The following is a 26,002-nucleotide window of genomic DNA, read 5'->3' on the forward strand; positions in this document are numbered from 1 at the left end:
ATTCGTTTGAATTGTGTTGAGGAAAAAAGTGGGATGGGGGAGGGTGCAGTTGAATATTGACTATACTTCTATATCTATGTTCTTACTGGCCCAAGTAACCTGCATTTTCTCCAACATCAGAGAAAGATTTTGCAAGGGTTTATAACCAGTATGCAAGTTTTAATCCTTCTTACCTGGATGGCAAAAATCAGATCTATTTAATCTACTGTCATCCACAAATTGGTCCATAGCTTCCTCAGATTAGGGATGGGAATTGAGGGCTTCTAAATTCCCATGGCTTTTGGCTGCAGGACCCCATGAAGCCTTTGATCAGTCTTGCCATCTTGTGGGTACCTGGGCATTAGATTGAGTTATGTTGCTAAAAGATGATTATTTATTTGCTGATCATTAAGCATATGGTGCCTACTTGGCTCCCCCTATCAAATTATGTCAAAATAAATTAATTGTGGACCTGTTTTGTTTTATGAAAAAGCAATGTGATAATCTTTAAATGTACCTTTCTAAACAAGACACAAGCTTACACTTTACCCAGCACAGTAACTTCTCTTGGTATTCTTGACCTAAAAGGAAGAAGTGTAGGAAAAACTAATGTAAGCAGAGAGTTTATTTGGGCCAAGCATGAGGGTTGCAACCCAACAGCATAGATTCCAGTTGCCCTGAACAATATGCAATCTTATTAGCAACAGTTACAAGTATGTTTTCAAAGAAAAGGAAGAGGCAGTTTCTAAGTTATTTACCAGGAATTTACAGTAAAATAACATAAGCTATTGATTGGCTATAAATTGTATCAAATTCCAGGAACATGAAGATAACGGGCAAAGTGCTAGTCGGGAACAAAATAACTTTAAACAATTGTCCCCAGGTATGTGTGTGGAGGGGCAGTGTGGCACCCAGGAGGCAAGACTAAAGGCCCATACTTATGCCTTTCTGGGCCAGTGTACCTCACAGAACTCAAACTGTTCTATTTTTCTTTTCTCATTATTTTATTGAGGTCAGTGGTGGGTGCGTTTGCACAAAGCTACACATTTCTATCAGAAACAGTCACTTTCTAATGCAACAACCTAACCTACCCGTTCACACCACAAAGGGCTCTAGCACTGACATTTCAACTGTCTCCACAACATCACTCTCACTTTAGGATGATATTCTATCTTCCACCACACTTAATAGTTCCTCTGCTATACTTCTTAGCACTATTTTTCTAAGAAGAATTTCGTGTCTTTGACTGAGCTGTACATCTTGCTTCACTGCAAATTATGTCAGGTTTCAAAAATCCTGGATGACCTCTAAAATGTAGCATAATGATAATTCCCACTACCCCTCAGGGTGGTAGAGAAAGATCAGGGAAATCCACAAAATGAAAGAGGTCCTCCCAGGCAAAAGACGTTTCCCACTTTTTGAGGCCTCCTCACAAATATTTCCTAACCTAAATTTCAAATATATATTTAATTCCATTTGATATTTAAGTGTTTCCAGAGCCAGAGGATAAGAAGTTGTGATATCATTTTGCTAATACTGTCCATTTTAGCACAAAAAGGAGAACTTAGAGTCAACATTTAAGCTCCTAAAAGATGTTGGGTCAAATGAAATGTTCCTCACTGTTTCTTGATCTCTCTTTTACTCCTCTTCCTTGCAGGGTCTTCATCTCCTTCATAAGGGCACTCTTTGTTACCCCTTTAAACAAAATAAGGAAGTCTTACATTCTACCCAGATTTTTTTTCTGGCTCCACCAAAGGGATGGGTGAATTATGGCCCTAAAATTGGTGAGAATGATGTTAAGCCTTCAAACACCTTCAGTCTCCCAACCAACAATGGTCATGACTTGTTTTTCCCTGGATTACATGGAGAAAATCATGCCCTACTTTTTGGACCTGTTGCTTCCACATCTGCAAGGTAACTATGAAACCATCCTAATGAACAGCACATATTAACCACTAAATAAAATGTAGACTTTGAATAAAAACACAGTTAAGTATTAACCAGCTTGCCCTTAAGCCAATTCCTTATAGCTACTTACAACTTGACTTTTAGCTCCTTTCCTTATAATTTCTTGCCGCCTAAAAGTCACATAGACATTCTCACAAGGCACTAACTTCCCTTCGTTGTTTCTATAAGATAATATATTTAACATTAAGAAACTTCAAGTTTCTATCTAAAATGTTTTCCAGAACCTGGAATCCCATGGGTCTACTGACACCAGTCTGAAGACCCACTCCAAGGAACTGACTCAGAAAAAAAAAAAAATGCAGTTTTCATCTCTGTTTCATTTCATCTCCTACACCCCAACCAATCATCAGCTCCAGACCTTCAATCCCTTACCTGCCTTTCTCTCAAAAGCCCCAGTCCTAGACCCAGCAGGGAGGTTGATCTGAGATTCCCTCAATCTTCCTCATTTTGCTGCCATCCAATTACTAAACTCTTTCTCTATTGTGACACCTACTATTTTGATGTATTGGTAAGTTACTATGCAACAGGCACACAACTCTGGTGAGCCTATAATAACTTTTTAGAGTTGCCTCTCTAATTTTGTTCCCAACATCTACTTCTAGGTCTATGCCTCAATTTCCATGGTTCTTCTATTCCTAGGTCTTTTTTAAAGACTCAATTTCTTCCACTGAGTCATGTCTCCTGAACATTCACTTGAGCACAACTTCACTTGCAGCTTTGCTTTAGGAAATATTCCATAAATGGACCTAAGAAACTCTTGCTCTTTTAATACCCATGACTACACAAAATACAAGGATAATTCTGATTAAAACTAAATTAGACTGTCAGAATGTTGATAATCGTTGAACCAAAGAATATTCTTTTGAAAAAAACTGGGAAATTTGGAGAAGAGGATTATTAAGAGGTTTTTAAGGGAAAAAAAAACGCTGAAAACTATCTTTTGGCAATTTTGTTTTTCTTTCTTGATAGTCCTAGTTTTCGCAGCTACTGAGAGGACTTCGGAATTATTTGGAGCATGAGTCTAAGAACGCTCTTATTGATTTGCACCAGTAATCTAATTTGATAGACACATGTCTAGTGTGGTTTGGAATTCAATTAATGATAATCAGGCATGGGCTTTTTAGAAGAGAAACATTTATTTTTTTCATAGAAATAAAATGTAAATTCTTTTAAAGTGTTGGTTCGTTTTAATTAATTCAGTTACTTAAGAGTCATTCATATTTTCATTCAGGTATATGTGAAACACTTTTTTATATTTACTCCCTCTCCCCAGCTTTTCATTCTCTTTTAGTCTTCATTTCTGTTTTGTTGTTATTTGTTGTTTTATTTTGTTTTGTTTTGTTTTTGAGTCAGGATTTCACTCTTTCTCCCAGGCTAGAGTGCAGTGGCACAATCTCAGCTCACTGTAGCCTCCACCTCCCAGGCTCAATCAATTCTTCCACCTCAGCTTCCTGAGTAAGCCACCATTAACTGGGTATGGTGGCACACTACAGGCATGCGGAGAAAAATCTAAAGTGAATGTGATGTCAGAGAGGGTGGTGGAGGCAGTAATAGCAAGTATGCTTGCTCATTACCAGGCACTGTGATAAGCTCTGGGAATACATAGATAAATAAAATCCATGCTGTTTCTCACAGAACTCACAATCTATTTAAGAAAGTAGATGTCTATGCAAAAATTTTATAACTATTATTCAATGTGATTAGTACTACATAGAGGTATATGGAGTGTTAGTTATAGAAGAATAAATAAAAGAATATCTCATTTTTCCTGGAATGGTTTAAAAATATATCACAGAAATTGAATCGTAAATAGCACAGAAATATGGAAGAGTGGTTTGTGGTAGGGCCTATCTTAGCCCACTGCTTCTCAGGTTTGGCCTTTCAACTTCAGATATGACTGTTCCAAGGACAGAAGGAAAAATGAACAGAAGCAAAATCTGAAGGCAACTGTCAATAGAGATGGACTCTTATTGAGGCACGCCAATACAGGTTGGCCCAAATGTCAGAGTCACGGATATCCAGAGTCAAGGATATCAAATGCAGGGCTGTAACACTCTCACAATTGCACCTGCAAATGAAACAAACAAGAGTGGAAATGAAGCGCATATCTTAATGTGGTTTTCAGGACTAGGGCAGGGAGATGGGCCCCAGCCATCTAATAACTGATATATACCTTAGGATTTTTTAAAAAATAACCAGTAATTTATGAGAGGGGGAGAAAAGGGACAGATTACCAGTTTCCTCAAAAGGCAAATCTTCTAAGAAGGCATCTGCAGCCCGCAGCATCTGCCTTAGTGCAGAGAGGATCAGAATATCATTCATAGGGTTCAGTTCCAAATCTGAAGCATAATTTCCAACCATCAAAATATTGGAAATAGGGATGCCTAGCATTTTATTGACAATTGTGACCTGTGGAAAGTATATTTAAGAAGCGTAAGTCTTGTATTTAATATTTAAAATTTGACCAATTTTAAATATAATTTAAGAAAGAAATCAAAGAAGCTAAGGCTGAATAAGTTATCTTCAGAACATACTAATAATTCAGATCATTGCAGTTTTAAAGTGTGATATAGATTTGAATTACTCAAAGCAATTGATCCCATTCTTCATTTCCCTGCAAATGTGTCATGTGAGCACATATATACACACAGACACACACACAAGAATGATTGTGATACGATTACAAAAATATCTGATGATGATTAGCATTCTTTACCTTGCTTTGAGAAGTCACAGATCTACTCATGTTTAAAAAGTTGTCTTGAAGAACCTCACTGCAATTATTCACGTTAGTAAGCAAGGCTACATGTGCTATACCTATATCAAATAGAAAAATCAGTTACCTTATATCATAAATATCAATTTGTCAACAAGTTATTAAATATGTGTGAAAGCAACTCTAAAAGGTGATTTTGATATTTGAAGAATAAAATATTCCCAATAATTCTCAATATGGAGCCTGAAGCTTTTCTAGTGGAGAAACGATCTTTGATCTTTTTCTTCCAACATGAGAGATCATTTTTCAATGCAATTAAATTCATGCTAAACTGCAATTATCTACGATTCCATTCAAATAGTGTGTTTTAAATTGGTCAAGGGAAAAAAAAAGTGGTTGCCGGACTCTGCGGACTAAAAAGAACCACAAGAAAGAGAGGAAGTGAGGAGGGTTGTATATGAACATTTATGAGAGCAAACTGTACTGATGACACAGTTCTACTAAGGACCTACTGCTTTCTCCCTCAAACCACAGGGACTGGATTAATAAATCACACTTGACTTCTAAGCAAATCCAAATTCTGCTATGCTAACAACTACTTCTGAGGAAAATACAAGACTAATTTCTAAGGCCAGTCAAGGAAGCCCCTAAGACTCCTTCACCAGAGCTTTTAGTACCTTTGTCCTACCAAAATCTTGTGTTCCTTTTTTCCATTACTAAATTATTTCCTTTACTACCTTCTCTTCATTCAAGCTTCAAAGGAATAACTAGCAAAGTTGGCCAATAAACACTTAGTTCTGGTACACAGAAGTTCTCAATTGGCATCTACCATTTTTTTCAACCTCTGTTACAATGAACTTCTTCTCTTTCAAAATTAATGCAATGTCCTTTTAGAGGTCCTAAGTCAGCACAGTTAGTTGCATTAAACACTGCCATCCAGCACGCCAAGCACAATGTGTTGCCATACATCTTGCAAACTCATTGTGAAGCTTAGCACTTCTCTCTTACCTCAATCCCTCCATAACTTTAGAACTGTTAAGTACTTATATATGCTTATATATTTACATTGTGTGTATCTAATGTTCACTACTCAGGCGTTTGTTAGACAGTTTATTAAGTTCAGATGCAAAACTTACTATCGCCATTTGATAAGAACAGAAGACTAAAGTTCAGTGAAATTAAGTTACCTTCCTCAAGGTCAAAGTTTACTACTACTTAAAAACTAGGGTCACTTAACCGAGACAATGCTCTATACATTAAACTGCATAGCACTTTTTGGAATCTAAATATGTGACCTTTCTATTAATATAGTAAGCAGTGAGACTTTGGAATATAAACACAATTCTTTATATTAAAATCAATTCATTTATATTATTTTTATATTATATTATATTATTTTCTTTTATATTTATATTATATTATTTTCTTTATATTAAAATCTTTTGGAAGATCGGTGAGAGTACTTCCAGTTGTGGATCAAGTGGTATAGACTTTCCCCTCTTCTTTACACTAAATATGGCTAAAATCTCTGGACATTATACATAAATCAAACACAACGATTGGAAAGTGCAGAGAATGCAATTTGACTAGAGACCTTGAGACCCAAGAAACAAAAAAGAGATCAGTTCTCTAGGCTTTCTTTTTATTTCATATGTCCCAGATTGGCTTTTAGAGACACTCACAACTGGAAAATGCCAATTAGAGCCAACAAAAAGAAAAAAAAAGTAAAGTAAAACCTGTTCCATCTAGTCAAAGCATGAGAAAAAGGGCTGTGTAGCAAGACAGAAAATTTTCAGAAAATAGCCACACTATCCCAACCAAACATCACGGAATTCACCTTAGCCCTATCCATGGATATGTCCTTCCCTTTACCAACCTTTAACCTTAGCCGAGGTAGTATCAGAGAAGAAAAAAACGTAGGGAGCCAGAACATTTATACCTGCACTATACTAACAAGGTCCCTCCTGATGGTGTCAATGGAGGCTACTTGGGGATCCTAGACTTCAATCCAATCAGCAGCAATGAGGTGCTCTTCTCCCTCTTTGGCAGTGTCACGGGAGAACAAGTGAGAAGCTGGAACTTTAGCCTTCATTAACCTTAGATGCAAGGAGGCTTCTAGCCCCTGTGATGTCAGGGGATCCTATATGGGGCACCCTTTCTCTAAGGGTGTCAGACAAGGCCATGGTAAATCTGTACTTTTCATCCTACCAGTATCAGAATATGTCTATTAAAACACATGGTGTAAGATTCAGAATCACAGAATAAAATACCAAAAATATAAAAAACACAATTAAAAATCATTTGTCACATCAAAACCCAGGAAATGTTCAACTTAAATGAGAAAAGCTAATCAGGAGAGCCTGACCCTAACTAGATGACAAAGATGTTAGAATTATTTGACAAGGATTCTAAAGCAACCATCATGAAAGTGCATAAAAACCAAGTAGGAATATGCTTGAAAGAAATGAAGGAAGTGGAATGTCTCAGCAAAGAAATAGAAGATATGAGAAAGAATCAAGCTGAAATTTTAGAACTAAAAAATATAATAACCAAGATAGGAAAAATAATAGATATGCTCAAAAGCAGAAGGGAAAGGACAAAGTAATGAACAAGTGAATTTAAAGATATAACAATAGAAATTACTCGCTCTGAAGAATAAAGATCAAATAGGCACAAAAAAATAAATACATTGTGAGACTATAAAAAAAAATCTAGAATTCATGTCACAGAGTTCCAAAAGGAGAGACGAGAGATGGCAGGGCTGAAAATCGTCATAATAATAAGACAGCTAGACTGAAAGAAACTATTTGTAAACCATGTGTTTGGCAATTAACTCACACTTAGGATTTACAGATCTTTGAAAATTCAACTTCTAAAAAACACAAATAACCCAATCAGAAAATTGTCAAAAGACATGAAGAGACATTTCACTGAACAAGCTATATGGAAGGCAAATAAGCACATGAGAAGATGTTCAATGTCATTAGTCATTAAGCAATGCAAGTTAAGACCCTAATGAAATATCAGTATACACCTATTAGAAGAGTTAAGAATTTTCTAACAGCAGCAATACCAGATAGTAGCAAGAATGCAGAAAAATTAGTTATCTCATGTATTGCTGGTGGGATTGGTACAGTCCCTCTGGAGTGGTGATCTCCTTCAAAGCTAAATATACAGTTACTATATGACCCAGCATTACACTTCTGGAGACTTATCCCAGAGGAATAAAAAACTTATATCCACATGAAACCTCAACACTAATATTTACAGGAATTGTATTTGCAGTAGCTAAAAACTGGAATATTTTTTGATATAGCATGGTTAAACTGTGGTATATCTATACCATGGAATACTATAAAAATTTTTTTTAATGAACAATAAATACATACAAAATCTTGGACGGATGTCTAAGGATATTAGGTTGAGTCAAAAAAGCCAGTCTCAAAAGGTGACATACTGTGTGATTCCATTTGTATAATATTCACAAAATGGCAAAATCATGGAAATAAAGAAAATATTAGTAGTTGCCAAGAATTAAGGATGGTGGGGGAATAGTGGGTGCCATGAGGGAAATCTACAAAGTGATGTAATAGTTGGTTTTAGTGATGGGTACATCAATTCACACGTGATAAAATGACACAGATCTATAAACACACATTGTTAACAATAATCATTTTCCTTGATTCGATTTTCCTAGTCTAGCCACATAGTGTGAAGATGGGATTTCCCTACTTAAAGACTCAGGAAAATCATACATGACAAAAAAAATTACGGCTACTCTATTCTTTAAAGACTGAACATTAGGATTTGGGGTCTTTCTTCAGTCATGCCTGTGAATAATCTCTACCTGCAACAGCCACTGCGCCAGAGAAATCAGATGAAAGGTACATGGGAAATCTCTGTACCCTCTTTGCAACTTCCTGCAAATCTATAATTATTTCAGAATAAAATTTGTTTGATAAGCACAATGAGACTCACCACAGCTTAATACTTCTTTGTGAACTTTCTTGAATTTTGCCAGCATTTTAGAGGAGAGATTGTCAACAGAATTGATGTTTAAGACATAAGCCACACAGTGAATCCTGTCCTTCAGTGATGGAGAAGTGATAAAAGTAGAATGCTCAGGTGTAATTGGTTTATGGGGATTAAACTGTTATAAAAACATAAAGTAACATGAATAATTCAGAGAGCTTCTGTTTAATCTTTAAAGACACAGTTAATGCTTCAAATACTGTCACCTCTTACCTCCCTCCTGCCCCTCAGCTACTCTTTCCCCAAATTTGTGGTATCCCCTCTTTACTTCCTTTCCACTGTGAGCATAATACCATTATATCTCTCTTGTGAAAAAAAAAAAAAAACAACAACACTTCATTGATTTGGTAAAAATGATAATTATCCATTGTAGGTATTGCAGGAAAGTATAAAGACTATCTTTTAAAAGCTGACTTCAAATATTTGTATCCAGAAATAAACAGCATTAACACGTGTTAAATACAATTTAAGGCTTCTCCCTAAGCATTTTGCATGCTTAAGTGAACTAATGGATAGAAAAAATAAAAGAAAGAAAAAAATATTGAAACTGCTAAACTAAAAGACTGTAATTTATTTTGATTTTACAGAAGAAAAACAAACTAAAGTCAAATAAAAGAAATACCAACTTTGAAGTTAATGTCTCCTTATCACAAGACAGTAATCTTTCTAAGATTAAGGAAGTAGATTATGAAACAATACTTTGGAAATGTGTAGTTATTAAACTATATATTTCAATGTTGGACTGAATTGACTGATTCCCTGCTATGAAAAATTAGGGTGTTAGTATGCTTCTGATGTCTCCAATGTCTTCACTGCATTCCTCCTCTCTTTATCTTTATGACTCCTTTCCCCTGACTGGATTATGAACTCCTAGAGGATAAGGCTTGTGTTATTGAACTATGTGTTTTCAGTAACTGGCTTAGAATTTGGCACAAATATGGCTTATAATAAATGGTTTCTGAGTAAAGAAATGAATACATAGGTAAGGTTTCCAACTCAGCACAATTGGGAGGCAAAAGAGGTTATTCTTTAGAAACTGAGGCTGATACCCAACACCTAAAGAAAGGTAACGATCATTATTAGCTTTTTTGACAACTTAGACTGCAATATCTCATTTAACCTTCTTAGCCACCCTATGAGATAGACACTATTAATACCAACATTTCACACCTAAAAAGAGACTATGAGAGAAAGTGTGTATCTTACATATGGGTACACATGCATTAGTGGCAGAGCCAAATTTTGAATCTAAGTATTTAGTAGTGAAATCTAAGCACTTACAGTATAAAATCACATTTCAACACAAAGTAGTACTTGTTCCAATATTTTGTCTATGTAATCCAAAAAGTGCAAGAGATTAAGTGACTATTTTATTATTAGTTTACATTAGTGTGGAGTGATAAAAACACAACATCCCCGTGATCTTTTCCTGGAATGTGGATGAATAGAATCCTGCCTTTTGGCTTTATTTCTCAATGTTACAGAAAAGAACAATAGTCACTCTACTTTTTTATATGAATTCTTTTTCATTTAAAGTAGAATTGTATTGGGTGATGTTGAAACCACATTATGGCAGTTAAAATTGCCTTTTGAGGTTGAAAATTCAATTAAAAATACTGAAGAAAATGATTTGAAATTTTCTGGATATTGAAGAATCCTTACCTGATATCTGTCTGGCACACAACCTTTTAAGATGTGGGGGATGTCACCAATGCATAGTCCTACTCCCTCTGTCTCATCTAGTCCCATGGTGTCACACAACTTAAATGGCAGAGATTTTCCATTTTTTCCATCTTTGACAGAATATATCCTATACTGTTAAAAAATATATTACGTGTAAATGTTCATTCATCACCCAGCATTCAAGGCATGACAATAAGAAGAAAAGAGACTGATTAATATTTAAACACCATGGTCCTCAAGCAGTTTGGTCTCAAGACCCCTTTAGACTCTTAAAAGTTATTGAGAATCCCAAAGAACTGTTATTTAAGTGGGTAATATCTGTGGATGATTAAAATATTGGAAATTAATACTAAAAAAAGTTTAAATGCTTGTTTTTTAATTAAAAGGGAAATTATATGTAATTTATCATGTAAAACATGTATATATACACATATATATATATACACACATACATGCATATGTGTGTGTGTGTATGTATATATAAATAGTGGCATGTTTTGACTCCTTGTTTTTTATATTTTGTGTATCTACTATCAGTATTTGTTTTGTGGTTAACCATGATGCTTATACAAAAAAACATATTTATAACCAGTTATGTCAAGTTAATAACAGCTCCACTTAGAAAAAAAAAAAAACACTCTATTTTTACTCCACTCCTCCCCACGGTTTACATCTTTGATACCACAATACCTTTCCATATTGCATGTCCCTTAACAAAGTGTTACAGTTATTATTATTGTAGTAGTTTTGGTTCTTAACCTTCATATTGAAGATATAACTGATTTACACACCATCATTATAGTATTAGAGTATTCCGAATTCTACTGTATACTTAGTTTTAACAGTGAGTTTTATACTTCCAGATATTTTAAATTACTTATTAGCATCCTTATTAAAACTCTCTGTTATTTGCTTTTTTATCTTCCTGTTTTAAGAGTCCTCTCTTTTTCTTTGATATTTTATAGTTTGATTTTAATATGTCTTGGGTTAATATTGTTTGAATTAAAACCGATTGGGGACTTTTCTCTCACCTTTACCTGGATATTTACATCTTCCTCTAGGTTTGGGAAGGTTTTGCTACTATTTATTTATTTAAGCTTTCTATCACTCTTAATTTCTTGTCTCCTTTCACTCCTATAACTTGAGTATTTGTTCTTTTGATACTAAATCCCATAAGCTTTCTGCATTCTTTTTCATTCTGTTTTTTTCTCCTCGCCTATATTTTCAAATAACCTGCCTTTAAGTTTACAGACTCTTCTACTTGATCAATTCTGCTGCTGATGCTTTCTATGTCATTTCTCATTTCACCCATTGTGTTTTTTTAGCTCTGAGATTTTTGATTTTTGTAATTATCATAACTTTCTACTAAATTTCTTATTCTGATCACTCAACATTTTTCTCACGTTGTTAAATTGTTTCTCTGTATTTTCTTGAAATTTGCTGTGCTTCCTTCAAATAATTATTTTAAATTCTTCAGGTGGTTCATACATCTCTACTTTGGGTCACTGGTACATTATTTTCTCTCTTTAGTGACATCATGTTACACTGATCATTCTTGACCCTTGTGACCCTATGTCAATGTACAAACATCTCTGGAAGTAGGTACTTATTCCTAAATTTGCAGATCGCCTTTGTCTGGAGAAGTCCTTCAACAATCAGCCCATCCAAAGAGTCTGGGCAGGCTGCCTTGCATGGTCCCAAAGCCTGGGACCACGGTGACTTGTGCAGCACTGAGGCATGCCTAAAGCTCAGGACCACTGCAGCATCCCTGCCACTAAGAGCTGTTCACAGGCTGGGCCACTAATAACCAATCCATGGTGTGGCCCAGGGATTGAGTCCACCATGCAAGCTTGAAATCTAGGGCCACATGGTCTCACTTGGCACCAGCATGGGTCTAGAGGCTCAGCCCTCAGACATCAGCCTAAAGTCTGGGGCCATGGGCTTCGACCCAGTGCTGGATTTTTCTGTAGCAGGCCTGATATTGGAGTCCGGGCAAAGTCCTGTCCTCACTTCCCTCTTTTCCCCCAAGCAGATGATAGTTCTCTCTACACTATGCTGCCTGGAGTTGAAGGGGTGATGCAGATAATGTAAAACTATCTTTCCTACCCTCTTCAATGTATCTTTTCTTATGATTATGCTAGAACCAGGTACTGTGATCTTTCACCTGGTTTCCTGAGGCCTTGTGAAGATATTTTTGTGTGTTAATAGTTGTTCAAAATCAAACTGATGTTTCAGTGGAGGGACAATTGCCGGAGTGACCTGTGTGACCATCTTGCTCTGCCCCTCCTCCTCTTAAATGTTGTCTTAATCATTAAAAATACAATTACAAACCTGTCACATATTCATCAAATAACATTTTTATTTTTTATTTAAAAAGTATTTTTTTAAAAAAATTGTAGAAAACAGTGTCATTGGTTTATTATTAAAATTCTCTTTAATCTCTGGATTAAGGAAAATAACTGTATATATGAGATACATGTGGCTCTGATTCAATCTGTTGATATGTTATTTTAATTGAAGTATGTGAAGAAAATATGGCCTCTCACACATATGTATAATATGAGAGGAGGTAATATTTCACTGTATAACTTTCAGGTATGAATATTCCTCAACATGATATATTAAAGCTCAACAAGTAATAACTTCTTAAAGGTTAGTTGTAATGTGGAATCTGTGACATTTTTGTATGCTGCCACATTAAATCCATTGGTCTATCTTACACTTTGAATATATCTTTTACTCATGCATAATTTTAGCCTAATTTATTGTTCATTTTAAAACATTGGTTCACTGGGTTATCCGGATTAGTAGGGTCACTTTAAGTATGTTTATTAAAATAGCTGCCAAATATCCAAGAATAAATAAGTCTGTTCTGTCCAGTAAATGTGATGTTATATATTTTTAAAAAGGTTCAGTTAACAACTCAGTTGCTCCAGTGCTTTTTCTAAAGACAACTGCCAATTTTCAATAGCATTAGAAGTACTTTATGAGCACTTCCCATTTTATCACACTGAATATTAAAATGATGTATACTCCAAAGTGGAGTTTAAATAAAGCCAATAACTGTAACTATTCATAAAGGACATTCTTGAGTAAAACTGGCATTTTTTTTTCCTTTAAGTACAGCAATTGGGAGAAATATGATGACTGCTAGTCATGTTTCGTGCCACGTTTGATTCATACTAATGTGCCAACAGGTGAAACTATGTTGCATAATAAATTCAAGTGTCAATACACTAGAAAAAAACAAAAAAAAAACTTAGAATAATTCTAAAAAATTGTTTTGAACTCAGAGATACCCTTACAATGTCTCAGGAAACCCGAGTGGTCCACAAATCTCACTTTGAGAAGCACAACAGAAGCTTCTTTCCCAGATAAACACATTCCATCTTACTGCAAGAGTATTTTTTAGAAGAATTCTGAAACTATTTTATTTGTTGGTCAGATATACTTTCCACATACACACAAAAAAGTATAGAAGATTTGGGAAGAATTACAAAGGAAAGAATTTCTCAGAGACACTTTAAGTACAATTTTTCCATCTGTGGTGCTGGCAAGGGTGTAATATAGCTCAAACCAGAAGGAAAATACCCTCTATGACCTATTGTAATCTGTAATAAAGTCAAAAGCTCTCACTGGGCCGTGAAATGTGTAGGAGTAATCCTACTGAAGATTTTTATCTAGGAGAATAAGACCTACTAGTGCCCCAACACAAAAGAATTATACTAAGCCCTAGTGCTAAAGTACATTGTAAAATTTCAGGAACACCAATATGCGTCTTCACAGTTTCCTTACCATTAATTTGCTTCCTTTATAACTTCAGTTATTCAAACAAAAAGGTCTTTAAGCAATAAAATATTTTATTTCCCTCCTAAAATTCCCCCCATATGTCTTCAGTTTAAATAACATTTGCATTTCACTGGAGTTCAGTATCTACATCTTCTCTTAAAACAAGACCTTTGAAATTTAAAACTTAAGAGGAAGAAATAGAAATTTTGTCTTGAATAGTACCTCTATTGTGGCATGTATCACAATAAATGATGCATATTTATTATCTGCATTGGTCTCTGAGATCTCTGGGCAATGAGACCAAGCATTATTTGTAACTAGGTCTCTAGTTCTGAATGAACATTTAACAAACAGAAACATTTCAGTCAATGCTTAATTAATTGAAATTGTGTGGCAGTATCTAGTTATGACTTCTGAGGCTACACTGAGATATTAAAGCCACTCAAGAGCATAGTATCTGGCCAATATCAAGAAATAAGATGTGATTCTGGAAAGTCCTAGAAAATTCTTTCAGTTATTGAATGTGACACAGAAGCTCAAATGAACCATTACTGTCTATTATGTAGTCTTATATTATGCTAAATTTTACATTGATAATAACAGCATATTCCCTAACAAGTGACATAATTTGTGGTTATCATAAAAAAAGACTGATTCTAAAATTTTGTTTTTTCCTTTATTATTTTTTGTTTGATTGCATGATAACATTGATAAGCATAAACCAGAAGGAATTTTCTAGACAACTGTTGCATCATAATTTGTAGTTCTTTAGGGTAACAATTAAGAAATCTATATTACTATTTATTTCCTTAAGCATATCTTTTTGTAAATAAGATAGTTTTTGTAAGAGCATAGATTTACACTTCAATTTCTCCTTCAAAGTTGACCCACCAATGTGAACTACTATTTTTGCTTTTCATGACCATGTCTTAGAGAATGGAATTATGAAATAAAATAAAATATCTTACATAATTCTTATTATTTTATTATGAGAAAATCATTTAAACTAGGTAAAATCATGTGGTACATGTGTAAAAATGAACATCAAATATAATGGTCAAAGATTTCCACAGAGTTTTTCAATTTTTGTTTTCTACACAAACACTAAAAAGTATTATTTATATAACTGCTTCTTCCATCTATAAAATTTGAAAACTTCTCTGTATAATATAGCTCAATGGAGGTGATTCTGATTAAAATTTTACTCCTATTTCCCATTTGATTTAGGATTTAATTGTAGATTTAGCATTTAATTATATATTAGGATTGTCCTGAGAGAAAAAGGCAAAAACATAAATAATATAATAATTGTAATCTATAGAATAAAATCCTCAGGGAAATAACTTACCTGTTCAGTAATGCTGGTGACATCAGATCCCACGATGGCTTGGCAAGTCACATGGCCATGAAAAATAGACTTGACTGAATTAAAAAAACTGGACTTTCCAGACCCAACTGGACCCACCAAAAGAATACGAATTTCTGGAACCAAGTCTGCATAGGGCTTGTAATCTCTGATTTCTGCTAGAAGCCTATTTCTGTGCCTGTTAAAATGCAATGGTTAAATACAGCACAAGAACACCCAATAAAGAACACCACAAGTCACCTAGAGCTTCTTTCTCTTCTCTAAGAAGGATTTTTTTATTACTTATTATTTTGATAACGGAATCTTCTATGATATGATTTGTAAATATCTAAAGTTATACATTTTGTGCTTAAAGAAAATGCATTATTTTATATCTGACTAAAGTTAAATATTAACCAGCAACCAAACCATTTTTCAACTATCTGTCTTAGACCACATAAGTATAATATTAGTAACATTGAAGATAAATTATTATTTTCACTAAAAATATATTAAGAAGAAATCAAAATAAAATATAGACAATGTAGCTATCTAACTATAAATTGAAAAAGGGTTTGTTTTTAACATTTACTGAGGATTCTCAAACGCTGTATCTCAAGGAAAAGATTCAGAGAAATTATCTAAAATGGTTATAACTTGAAAAATTTGAATCTAACGTCTAAAGTGGAAACGAAGTCCAATTGGTCAACGTTATCAGGTGGATTTTTAAAGTTTCATAGTTGGTAGTGTCTTTGCTATTTTATATCAATAACATCATAACTCTTGTTTATCTTTTCAAGTGGCATGATTTTTATCTTTACTACTTGTCAGCATTCTTTATACAATTGGTCTAAATAAAATGATGAGTAGATAGCCCACAAATCTAACTTACTCTCCAGCTTTCATTATCTTCTTTGCATAGTCTAGGTTATCCTTAAATCCTATAGGAATAAACATAGCATCATAAGGTTTTTAAACTTCTCCGGTTAAATGTGGTCATGTCTACTTTTAAAATAAGACATCGAATTCATTTGCATAACCCAGGGCTGAGCTGCTTAGTTAGGAGTCAGGGTTGGCAGCATAGTGAGAGGAAGAGAAGAAAAAATTATCCTCTCTGCATATTAACTTGCTCTAGAAACCCTCACTTAATTACGCCTAGAAGTTCAAAGGGTCATATGTTACAAGGGTCTGATCTTTGGGTCATATGTCAAAACAAACTAGCTCTAATGATAAGATCTCTCTCTCTCTCTCTCTCTCTCTCTCTGTCTCTCTCTCCCCTCCTTTTTCATCTCCATCTTCTTTTTCATCTCTATCTCTGCACATGTATTTCTCAACTTACTTTGCTCAAAGCAGCCTATACTTTCTGGATAAAAACCTCATAATTTTCATGTTCCCCATGTTTCATTTCAGAATTTATCAGAGGATAAGTTGGCACGAACCTGACTTTCCTCTCACTTTCGTTGCTCTTGTAGAGCAATTATTACCCTCCAAACACGAACATTAGAACCATAATGTGAGATGTAGGATTATCTAATTTCACGTACCTTCAACTCGAAAAACTTCACATTCCAAATATTTTTTGAAGCCGTAAAAGTCTAGTTTCAACTTTTTTGTTATCACTTCAGTTAGATAAATTGTGTTATTATATAGCCGTATAAGGAAAATATCCTTTTTCAAGGAACGACCAACCAATTCTTTATCACTAATTTGTGGTGCTATATTTAAGAGTAAAGTTTCTATTTCAGTGGTATCATCTTTCTTTTGAACTGAAAACCAGAAGGAATCATTTAGCTCTGCAGAATTTTCATATAAATTAGAATAATCTCCAAGCATAAAGGCTACAATGATATTGCAATTAACGTAAATCATTGTTACAGTACATCCCTGATGGCTGCATCTTTGCAACATAGCTTCAATACTATCTCCATGAGCACTAGACTTATAGAGAAGACTCAAAGAAACATTTCCAAGCAGCTTTCGCAGGTGAATTTCATCATTCCATGTCAATCTTGTGGTCACTTCCATATTTCTATATCTAATGGAAAAACAATTATATTTTGAGAAGCTTGTATAATATAGTCGCCTATAGCTTAGATTTTCACTTCTACTTTCAGTCAGTTCTTTTTTTCACTGACTTAATTAAAACACATTATTTGATTAAGGCAAAAAATATAGAATGGCACAGTAGTAGGTAGATAAAAAATATATTATTTAGAAAGGAAAAAGTCATTAAAATGTTTAAATCAATTGACAAACTTCAGAATGTTAAAGAATAAATAAAAAATCAGAATAGGAGTCAGCAAACTTTTTCATAACGAACAAGATGGTAAATAATTTTAGCCTTTGTAGGCCATATGGTCTCTTCCACAATTACTCAACTTTGCCACTGTAATGCAAAATAAGTCATAGATAATATGTAAACAAGAGGACATGACTGTGTTTCAGTAAAATTTTCTTTAAAAGAGTATATGGCTGGAACACAGGCCATCATCATCATATTACATTCATCATTTGCCAACCTATGAATTAGAAAACGGAACCCAGGAATTCATGTAGGAAAAAACACATAAAGAAACTGAAATATGAACGGAGATAACAGCTATAGAAGTCCTACAGCAGCATACTAGACTATTGGTCATCATGACAATTATTTCAATGAAAAAAACTGGAAAAGCAGGATAAACTATGAAAATACATGTGTTACAATGCTCTAAAGAGCAAACAAGGCAGTTAAGATATAGTTATTGGCAAAGATTTGGAGAAGTTAATAAAGAGAGATAAGCATTTGGGAGCACTTTTCTGATGTGCATCTGTCAAATTCAGAAAAGGCACGTGAGATGCTGAAAAGTCAAGCAAAGCTTTTACTAAACTCACAGAGTTAGGGAGATAAAAATCATACTTTGGAGTGCAATAAGGAGAGTAGCTTGGAAACCTTTCCCTTAGACTACAGTCCGGGATTCTAAAGGGAAAACCAAAAACCTTATGTTCTCACTTATAAGTGAGAGCTAAGCTACAAGTACGCAAAGGCATAGAGACTGATATATTGGACTTTAGAGACTTAGAAAGGAGAGGGTGAAGAGGGGCTAGGGATTAAAAAAACAAAAAACAAAAAATTGCATATTAGGTACAGTATACACTACTTGGGTGATGGATGCCCTAAACCTCGGAATTCACCACTATATAATTCATCCATGTAGCAAAGAAACACTTACACTCCAAATGCTATTGAAATACAATTTTTTAAAAAATTTAAGAAAAGAGCTACAGGGAAGAAGTAAGTATGGACTGGAAGCAGACAGAGTTAATTTCCTACTCCAGTAATCTCAATCCTTGATTGAATTAAAGTAGATGAGAATTGCTAGTGTCCACAGCCATATGGCAGAAACAAAATAAATCTTGTCTGGATGAAAAGAACATTCTTCTAGCTTCAAATTATCTCTATGATTTTTTAAAATGTTCACTGACTCTCATTCATCATAAACACATTTATGTTTCAAGGTAAATAAAACAACATGATAGAAAACCAAGAGAAACAGCACATAATAGAAACAAATCCATACTTATACTGGAGCTACCCATAGAGATTTTTAAATTACTATATTTGATATGTTCAAACAGCTAAAAAGCAAGATTGAATGATTGACAGTAAAATGAATACAATAAAAAGTTAAAAAGAAATTCTAGATTTAAAAACATATATCGGAAATTAATAATTAAGTGAATACATTTAAATGCAAGGTAGACCTAGTTAAAGAATTACAGGCTAAGCATGGTGGTTCACGCCCGTAATCCCAGCACTTTGGGAGGCTGAGGCAGGTGGATCACAAGGTCTAGAGTTCAAGACCAGCCTGGCCAAATGGTGAAAACCCATCTCTACTAAAAATACAGAAGTTAGCAGGGCGTGGTGGCGGGGCGCCTGTAGTCCCAGCTACTTGGGGGGCTGAGGCAAGAGAATCGCTTGAACCCAGGAGGCAGAGGTTGCAGTGAGCTGAGATTGTGTCACTACACTCCAGCCTGGGTGACAGAGAGAGACTGAGTCTCAAAAAAAAAAAAAAGAATTAGATAAAAATCTATCAACTGAAGTATTGAGAAAAAAAGAGAATAAAAAGAGGAGAGGCCAAAAGGGATTAAAGAAGCAAAATTGGTTAAGGTATGAAACTGGAATACAAAAATAAAAGAAAAAGTATAGAAAAGATATTCTACAACCTTAAAAAGCAAGCAAATCTCAAAACATTTCAAAGTACCATAGTATTGAACAACAGTATAAGCCAAAAAGTTTTTTAAAAAGAAGATAATTAGTAGATTCCCTCATACATTAGAAAATAAAATATATACTTTGAAATAATACATTATTCAAATAAGAAATCATAATGAAACTTAATTAAATGATAAAATATTCTTGTTAAAACTTATGGAGTGAAGATAAAATGCCATAAAATCATATATGTTTAAACATATGTGTTAGAAATGAAGCAAGGCAGAAAATTAATTATATAAATTCCATTTGAAAAGTCAGAAAAAAATACCAATTAAACCCAAAGAATGCAGAAAAAATTAAATAATAAAAATAAAAGCAAGAATTAATGAACAGAAGTATTAAGTATACAATAGAGAAGATTAACAAAACCAAAACCTACTTTTCAAAAGGAGTAACAAAATTTGTAAAACACTGCTGACACCGATAAAGGGAAAAAAGGGAAGAAATGTCCTAAAAAGAAAACAGAAGAGAAAATGTCAGTACAGATGCAATAAATGATAAAATGATCCCAATATAAACAACTTTGTAAAAATAAATTTGAGAATAAGTGGACAAATTTCAAGAAAAATGCAATGTACCAAAGCTGACATAAAAATAAATACAACATTTGACTCTCTCATAGCTAAAATTCATAATTTTAAAATTAAAACTAAATTCATAATTAATTTAAGAATTGCCCCAAAAAAACTCAAGGATCAGAGTCTAACTGCTAAATTCTAACAAAATTTAAAGAATAAATAATACACAATCTTACACATGTTCTTCCAGAGAATAACTTAGATACCAAAACCTGTTAATGGTGTTATAAGAAAGAAAAATTACAGGTGAATCTCTTTCACAAATATAGATGAAAGGATCATCTGCAAAATATTAGCAAATCAAAGAAAGAAGGATAATACTGAGTCAAAGCATGTCATTATGAAATACAATAATATGCTGTCTCCAAGAACTCACTTAAACTTAAGGACACACATAAGATGAAAATCAAGTGATAATAAAGGTGCTTTTGCAAATGGCAACCTCAAGAGAGCAGGGATGTCTGTCCTTAACCCACACAAAATAGACATTAAATCAAAACCTGTCATAAGAGGCTATGAAGGACATCATGTAAAAATAAAAGAGTCAACTCACCGGAAAGATATAACAATTATAAATATATATTCATCCAACATTAGAGCATCTAAATAAATAAAGCAAACACTGAAAGACTTGAAGGGATAAATAGCAACACAACAAGAGAAGGAAATTTCAATAACCCACTTTCAATATTTTATCCATTATAAAACATCCAAACAGAAGATCAATAGGAAACAGAGAACTTGAACAACAGTATAGATCCAATGGACCTAATGGGCATATACAGAGCATTCCATCCAGCAACAGCAAAATACACGTTCTTCTCAAGTGTGTTATAGGAGCATTCTCCAGGATAGATTACATGTTAGGTCAAAAAACAAGTCTTCTTTTTTTTTTTTTTTTTTTTAGAAAGAGTCTCTTTTTTTTTTTTTGAGACAGAGTCTCTCTCTGTCACCAGGCTGGAGTGCAGTGGCGCAACCTCAGCTCACTGCAACCTCCACCTCCCGGGTTCTAGCAATTCTCCTGCATCAGCCTCCCGAGTAGCTGGGACTACAGGCACGCTCCACCACGCTTGGCTAATTTTTTTGTATTTTTAATAAAGACAGGGTTTCACCGTGTTGGCCAGGATGGTCTCAATCTCTTGACCTCGTGATCTGCCCGCCTCGGCCTCCCAAAGTGCTGAGATTACAGGCATGAGCCACCGCGCCCGGCCAAAAAACAAGCCTTAACGAATCTAAGAAGATTGAAACCATACCAAGTGTCTTTCCTCTCAACCTTCTAATGAAACTAGAAATCAGTAGCAGAAAATCTAGAAAACTAACAAGGATGTGAGAATTAAACAACACCCTCTGGAATAAGCAGTGGATCAAAAAGAAATAAAAAGGGAAATTAAAAAATATCTTGAGGCCAGGTGTGATGGTTCACACCTGTAAACCCAGCACTTTGGCAAGCCGAGGCGGGTGGATCACTTGAGGTCATGAGTCCGAGAACAGCTTGGCCAATGTGGAGAAGTCCTGTCTCTACTAAAAATAGAAAAATTAGCCAGATGTGGTGATGTGCACCTGTAGTCCCAGCTACTCAGAAGGCTGAGGTAGGAGAATCACTTGAACCTGGCAGGCAGAGATTGCACCACTGCACTCCAGCCTGGGTGACAGAGAGAGACTCCATCTCAAAAAATAAAAAAATAAAAATAATAATAAGAGGAAATCTTGAGACAAATGAAGATACAAACACATTTTAGATTGGTATTTGAATCACCATCCAATCCATTGAGGGCCCGAATAGAACAAAAAGTCAGAAGAAGAAGAAATTCTCTCTTCTTGAGCTGGAGTATCCATCTTCTCCAGCTCTCAGATATCTGAGCTCCTGGTTTCCAGACATTTGGATTCTGGGACTTAACACCAACAACTCTCCCAGTTCCCAGGACTTTGGATTCAGACTGGGAGTTCCACCACTGGCTCTACCAGTTCTCAGGCCTTTGGATCACACCACCAGCTTTCCTGGCTTTACAGTTGGCAGATGGCAGACAGAGAGACTTCTCGGCCTCCAAAATCATGCGAGCCAACTCCCATAACAAATTTCCTTCGGTTTTTTGTTTTGTTTTGTTTGCTTTTGTTTTGTTTTTTTTATGTTGCTTCAGTTTCTCTGAAGAAGTCTGATTAAGTCAAATTGGTCGTCTCAATTGATACAGAAAAGGCATTTAACAAAATTCAATACCTTTTCATGATAAAAAACACTTAAAAAAAACAGTAGTAGAAGAAATGACTTCAACATAGTAAATCCATGTATAAAAAGTCCATAGTTAACATCACGTTCAGCAGTGAAAGACTGATAACTTTTCCTCGAAGATCAGGTACAAGACAAGATTATCCACTTTTACCACTTCTATTCAACGTATTACTGAATGTCCTAACCAGAGCAAGTAGGTCAAAATAAAAAAGAAAGTGAAAAGGTAAAAGCACTTGAATTCCAAGGGAAGTAAAATCATCTCTGCTCACAGATATTATCTTATATGCAGAAAACCCTAAAACATCTACAGATAAAGTATTAGTATTGACTAATTTAGTATGCTATTTATCTATTGCTGCATAGTAAATTTAGAGGCTTAAAACAACACACATTTATAGTCTCACAGTTTCTCTGAGTCAGAAATACAGTCATTACTTAGGTTGGTTCTCTGCTTCAGAATTTTTCATGAGGCAGTTATCAAAGTGTTAGCCATGGCTGCAGACTCTTCTGAATGTTTAATGGGAGAAGAACATGCTTCCAATCTCCTGTGGTTGTTAGCAGAATTCAGTTCCTTGTGGTTGTAGATATGAGAACCCCATTTCTTGCTGATGATGATGAGAGGCTACCCTCAGTTCTCAGCTGGTTATTGGTCTAAAGCCACTCTTAGTTGCTTACCAAATGGGCCTCCCCAACATGACCACTTACTTCATTGAAACCAGCAAGTGAGAGAATCTCCTAGCATAGCAGACACTATAATCTTAACATATCACATTTGCCAAATTCTATCTGTTACAGTTAAGTCACAGGTTTCATCCACAGACAAGGGGGGTTACACACGGACATGAGTACCAGAAGGCAGGGACAATTATGAGCTATTTTACAGTCTGTACACCACATTGTAAAAGATTGCTGAATATGGTCAATATGTTAAAATTCTTCCTAGTGTCTCTCAGGTTTATCACAGCAACATTTTCTATTGTGAATTTCTATTAACTGTAGAAAACCTACCTGTCCACAAATGGATGAATGAATAAAGAAAATGTGGTATATTACACAATGGAATAGTATTTACCCATAAAAACAGTAAAATCATGTCATTTACAGCAACATGGATAGAACTGGAGAATATTAAGTGAAATAACCTAGGCACAGGAAATATCACACCTTCACACTCATATATGGAAGCTAAAAAGTTGATCTTATAAAGGTGGGGGTATCATGATAGATGCTGCGGGCTAGGAAGAGTGGTGAAGAGATGCAGGTTAATGAGCACAAATATACAGTTAGATAAAAGGTGTAAGTTCTATTAGTCAGCAACGTAGAGTGGCTACAGTAAAAAACAATGTATTGTATATTTCAGAGTAGCTAGAAGACTTAGATTGTTCCCAAAATATGGAAATAATAAATACTCAAAGTGATGGAAACCACAAATACCCTGACTCAATCATTACACATTCTAAGTGCATCACCATATATCACATGTACCCCGCAAATATGTAGTGTACTATGTATCAATAAAAATAAAATAAATACAAATATAAATTTTTTTTAAATTATTGTGTAAAACCATCTTTGCTGGTATATAAAAACAGAAGTAATTTTTAAAAAGTAATACTAGAGATATTTAGATACATGCATACATATATATATATACACACACACACACACACATACACACACACACACACTACACACACACACATACAGAAAACCATAAAAACAATCATGACAAAAACTTACGCCAAAGTTTAGCTAATGTTTTCCTCTGGAAATAGAAAGAAAGGTAAAGAGTATAGGTGAGGCTGGGTGCAGTGGCTCGCACCTGTAATCCCAGCACTTTGGGAAACCGAGGCTGGCAGATCACTTGAGGTCAGGAGTTTGAGACCAGGCTGGCCAACATGGTGAAACCCCATCTCTATTAAAAATACAAAAATCAGCCAGGCATGGTGGCACAAGCCTATAATCCCAGCTATTTGGAAAGCTGAAGCATGAGAATCCCTTGAACCCAGGAGGTGGAGACTACAGTGATCCAACATGGAAACACTGCCCTCCAGCCTGGGCAATAGAGTGAGACTGTGTCTCAAACAAACAAAAAACAAAAACCAAGAGTATAGGAGAGATTCATAGAGTTCTTCAACTTTATTTGTAATGCCTTTGTTTTTAAGGAAAAGAAATTGATTCCAATTTACAAAGCAAATAATTTTTAAATCTGATAAACTGTATCAGATTACAATGGTTCATTTACACTCACTAGTTATCTGTGTGTAAAATTTTCACTAAAATATAAGGAAAATGAAAGATAAAAGTATGATCATTAGCAGCAATTCCACTCTGAAACTCCTTTCAGGAAAAAAAAAAAAAAAAAGAAAAGAAAGCTTTTTTCTTCACACACAGCTAAGAAACATTGGATGGCAAAAAGTCACTTACCTGTGATGTTCTCACTTATAAGTGGAAGCTTTTAAAAAAAAGTTGATTTCATGGAGGTAGAGAGTAGACTAGTGGTTGCCAGGAGTTGGGAAAGTCAGAGGAAGGGGTGATGAAAAGAGGATATTTAATGGGTACAAAAATACAGTTAGATAGAAGGAATAAGTTCTTGTGTTTATAGCACAATAGGACAACTATAGTTAATAATTTATTGTCTGTTTTGAAATAGCTAGAAGAGAAGATCTGGAATGTTCCCAACACAAAGAAATGATAAATGGTTGAGGCAATGGATTTCTCAATGATCCTGATTTGATCGTTGTACATTATATGTTTGTATCAAAATATCACACATACCCCATAAATATGTACGAATATTATATTTCAATTAAAAAGTCGCTTACCTGTTTCTAAGAGTTGGATCAGGCTTAAATTAAGGATTAACTGTTCTGATTTATCGAGCAGCCACAGTTTGGAGACAGAAGGTTGTTAAGAGACCCGTTTCTTCACTCTAGAAAAGAAAGGAAACTGAAACTCAGAGCAGTAAATGCTCAGCTGGCAGCATGCCAACTGCCGCTAAGTTTCATTTTCCTCACTAGGAAGAGAAGGAAAAAAAAAAAAAAACCCTGCTGAGCACTAAAAACAATCATTGGTTCCCTTGCAGCCCATTTGTAGGCATGCATGAAATGATAACTACCAAGAAGAAACTGCAGTAAAGTTAATATGTAACATTTCTTGTGCATTTTTCTACTTCCCTCATTTTTCCTACATTTATTAATTGGAATTTAGAGTTGTACGTGGCACTGTGTAACTGCATATCTTTTCCTAATTTGTCCTCAGAACAATTGCATACAGTAAACACTATTACTATCCCTATTTCTTTCTTTCTTTCTTTTTTGATACTGAGTCTTGCTCTTGTTGCAGAGGCTGGAGTGCAATGGCGCAATCTCAGCTCACTACAGCCTCCACCTCCCAGGTTCAAGCAATTCTCCTGCCTCAGCCTCCC

At 34.7% G+C, this 26,002-nt stretch overlaps 1 protein-coding gene across 3 annotated transcripts; it reads right to left on the bottom strand.

The window, feature by feature from the left end:
- Positions 1-591: 591 nt before the first annotated feature.
- IFI44L (interferon induced protein 44 like) lies at positions 592-25,551 on the bottom strand. 3 transcript variants are annotated; one of them, XM_032296511.1, is made up of 10 exons: positions 25,401-25,550; positions 20,150-20,220; positions 17,057-17,547; positions 16,405-16,453; positions 15,516-15,711; positions 10,358-10,510; positions 8,642-8,813; positions 4,664-4,764; positions 4,182-4,356; positions 592-4,015 (listed from the first exon to the last, which is right to left on the bottom strand). In XM_032296511.1, exons 3-10 carry the CDS (start codon positions 17,535-17,537, stop codon positions 3,981-3,983), a joined length of 1,362 nt encoding a protein of 453 aa, XP_032152402.1. In that variant the 5' UTR covers positions 17,538-17,547; positions 20,150-20,220; positions 25,401-25,550; the 3' UTR covers positions 592-3,980. The 3 variants fall into 3 exon arrangements, with proteins under 3 accessions (XP_032152402.1, XP_032152400.1, XP_032152401.1); XM_032296509.1 differs by having other exon boundaries at positions 592-4,356; positions 25,401-25,551; XM_032296510.1 differs by lacking the exons at positions 20,150-20,220; positions 25,401-25,550 and having other exon boundaries at positions 592-4,356; positions 17,057-19,368.
- Between the last annotated feature and the right edge of the window lie 451 nt (positions 25,552-26,002).

Source organism: Sapajus apella, unplaced genomic scaffold (assembly GCF_009761245.1).
Source record: "Sapajus apella isolate SASKATOON/1434 unplaced genomic scaffold, GSC_monkey_1.0 scaffold36, whole genome shotgun sequence".
In the NCBI taxonomy this organism is placed as follows: Eukaryota; Metazoa; Chordata; class Mammalia; order Primates; family Cebidae; genus Sapajus; species Sapajus apella.

Coding starts and splice junctions, on each gene's coding strand:
- IFI44L (XM_032296509.1), bottom strand. CDS start 17,537: ATGGAAGTGACCACAAGATTGACATGGAATGATGAAATTCACCTGCGA. Junction 10,511..15,515: donor TCACCAGCATTACTGAACAG/GTAAGTTATTTC, acceptor ATTTTTTAACAG/TATAGGATATATTCTGTCAA. Junction 8,814..10,357: donor GTGTGCCAGACAGATATCAG/GTAAGGATTCTT, acceptor TTTTTATAACAG/TTTAATCCCCATAAACCAAT.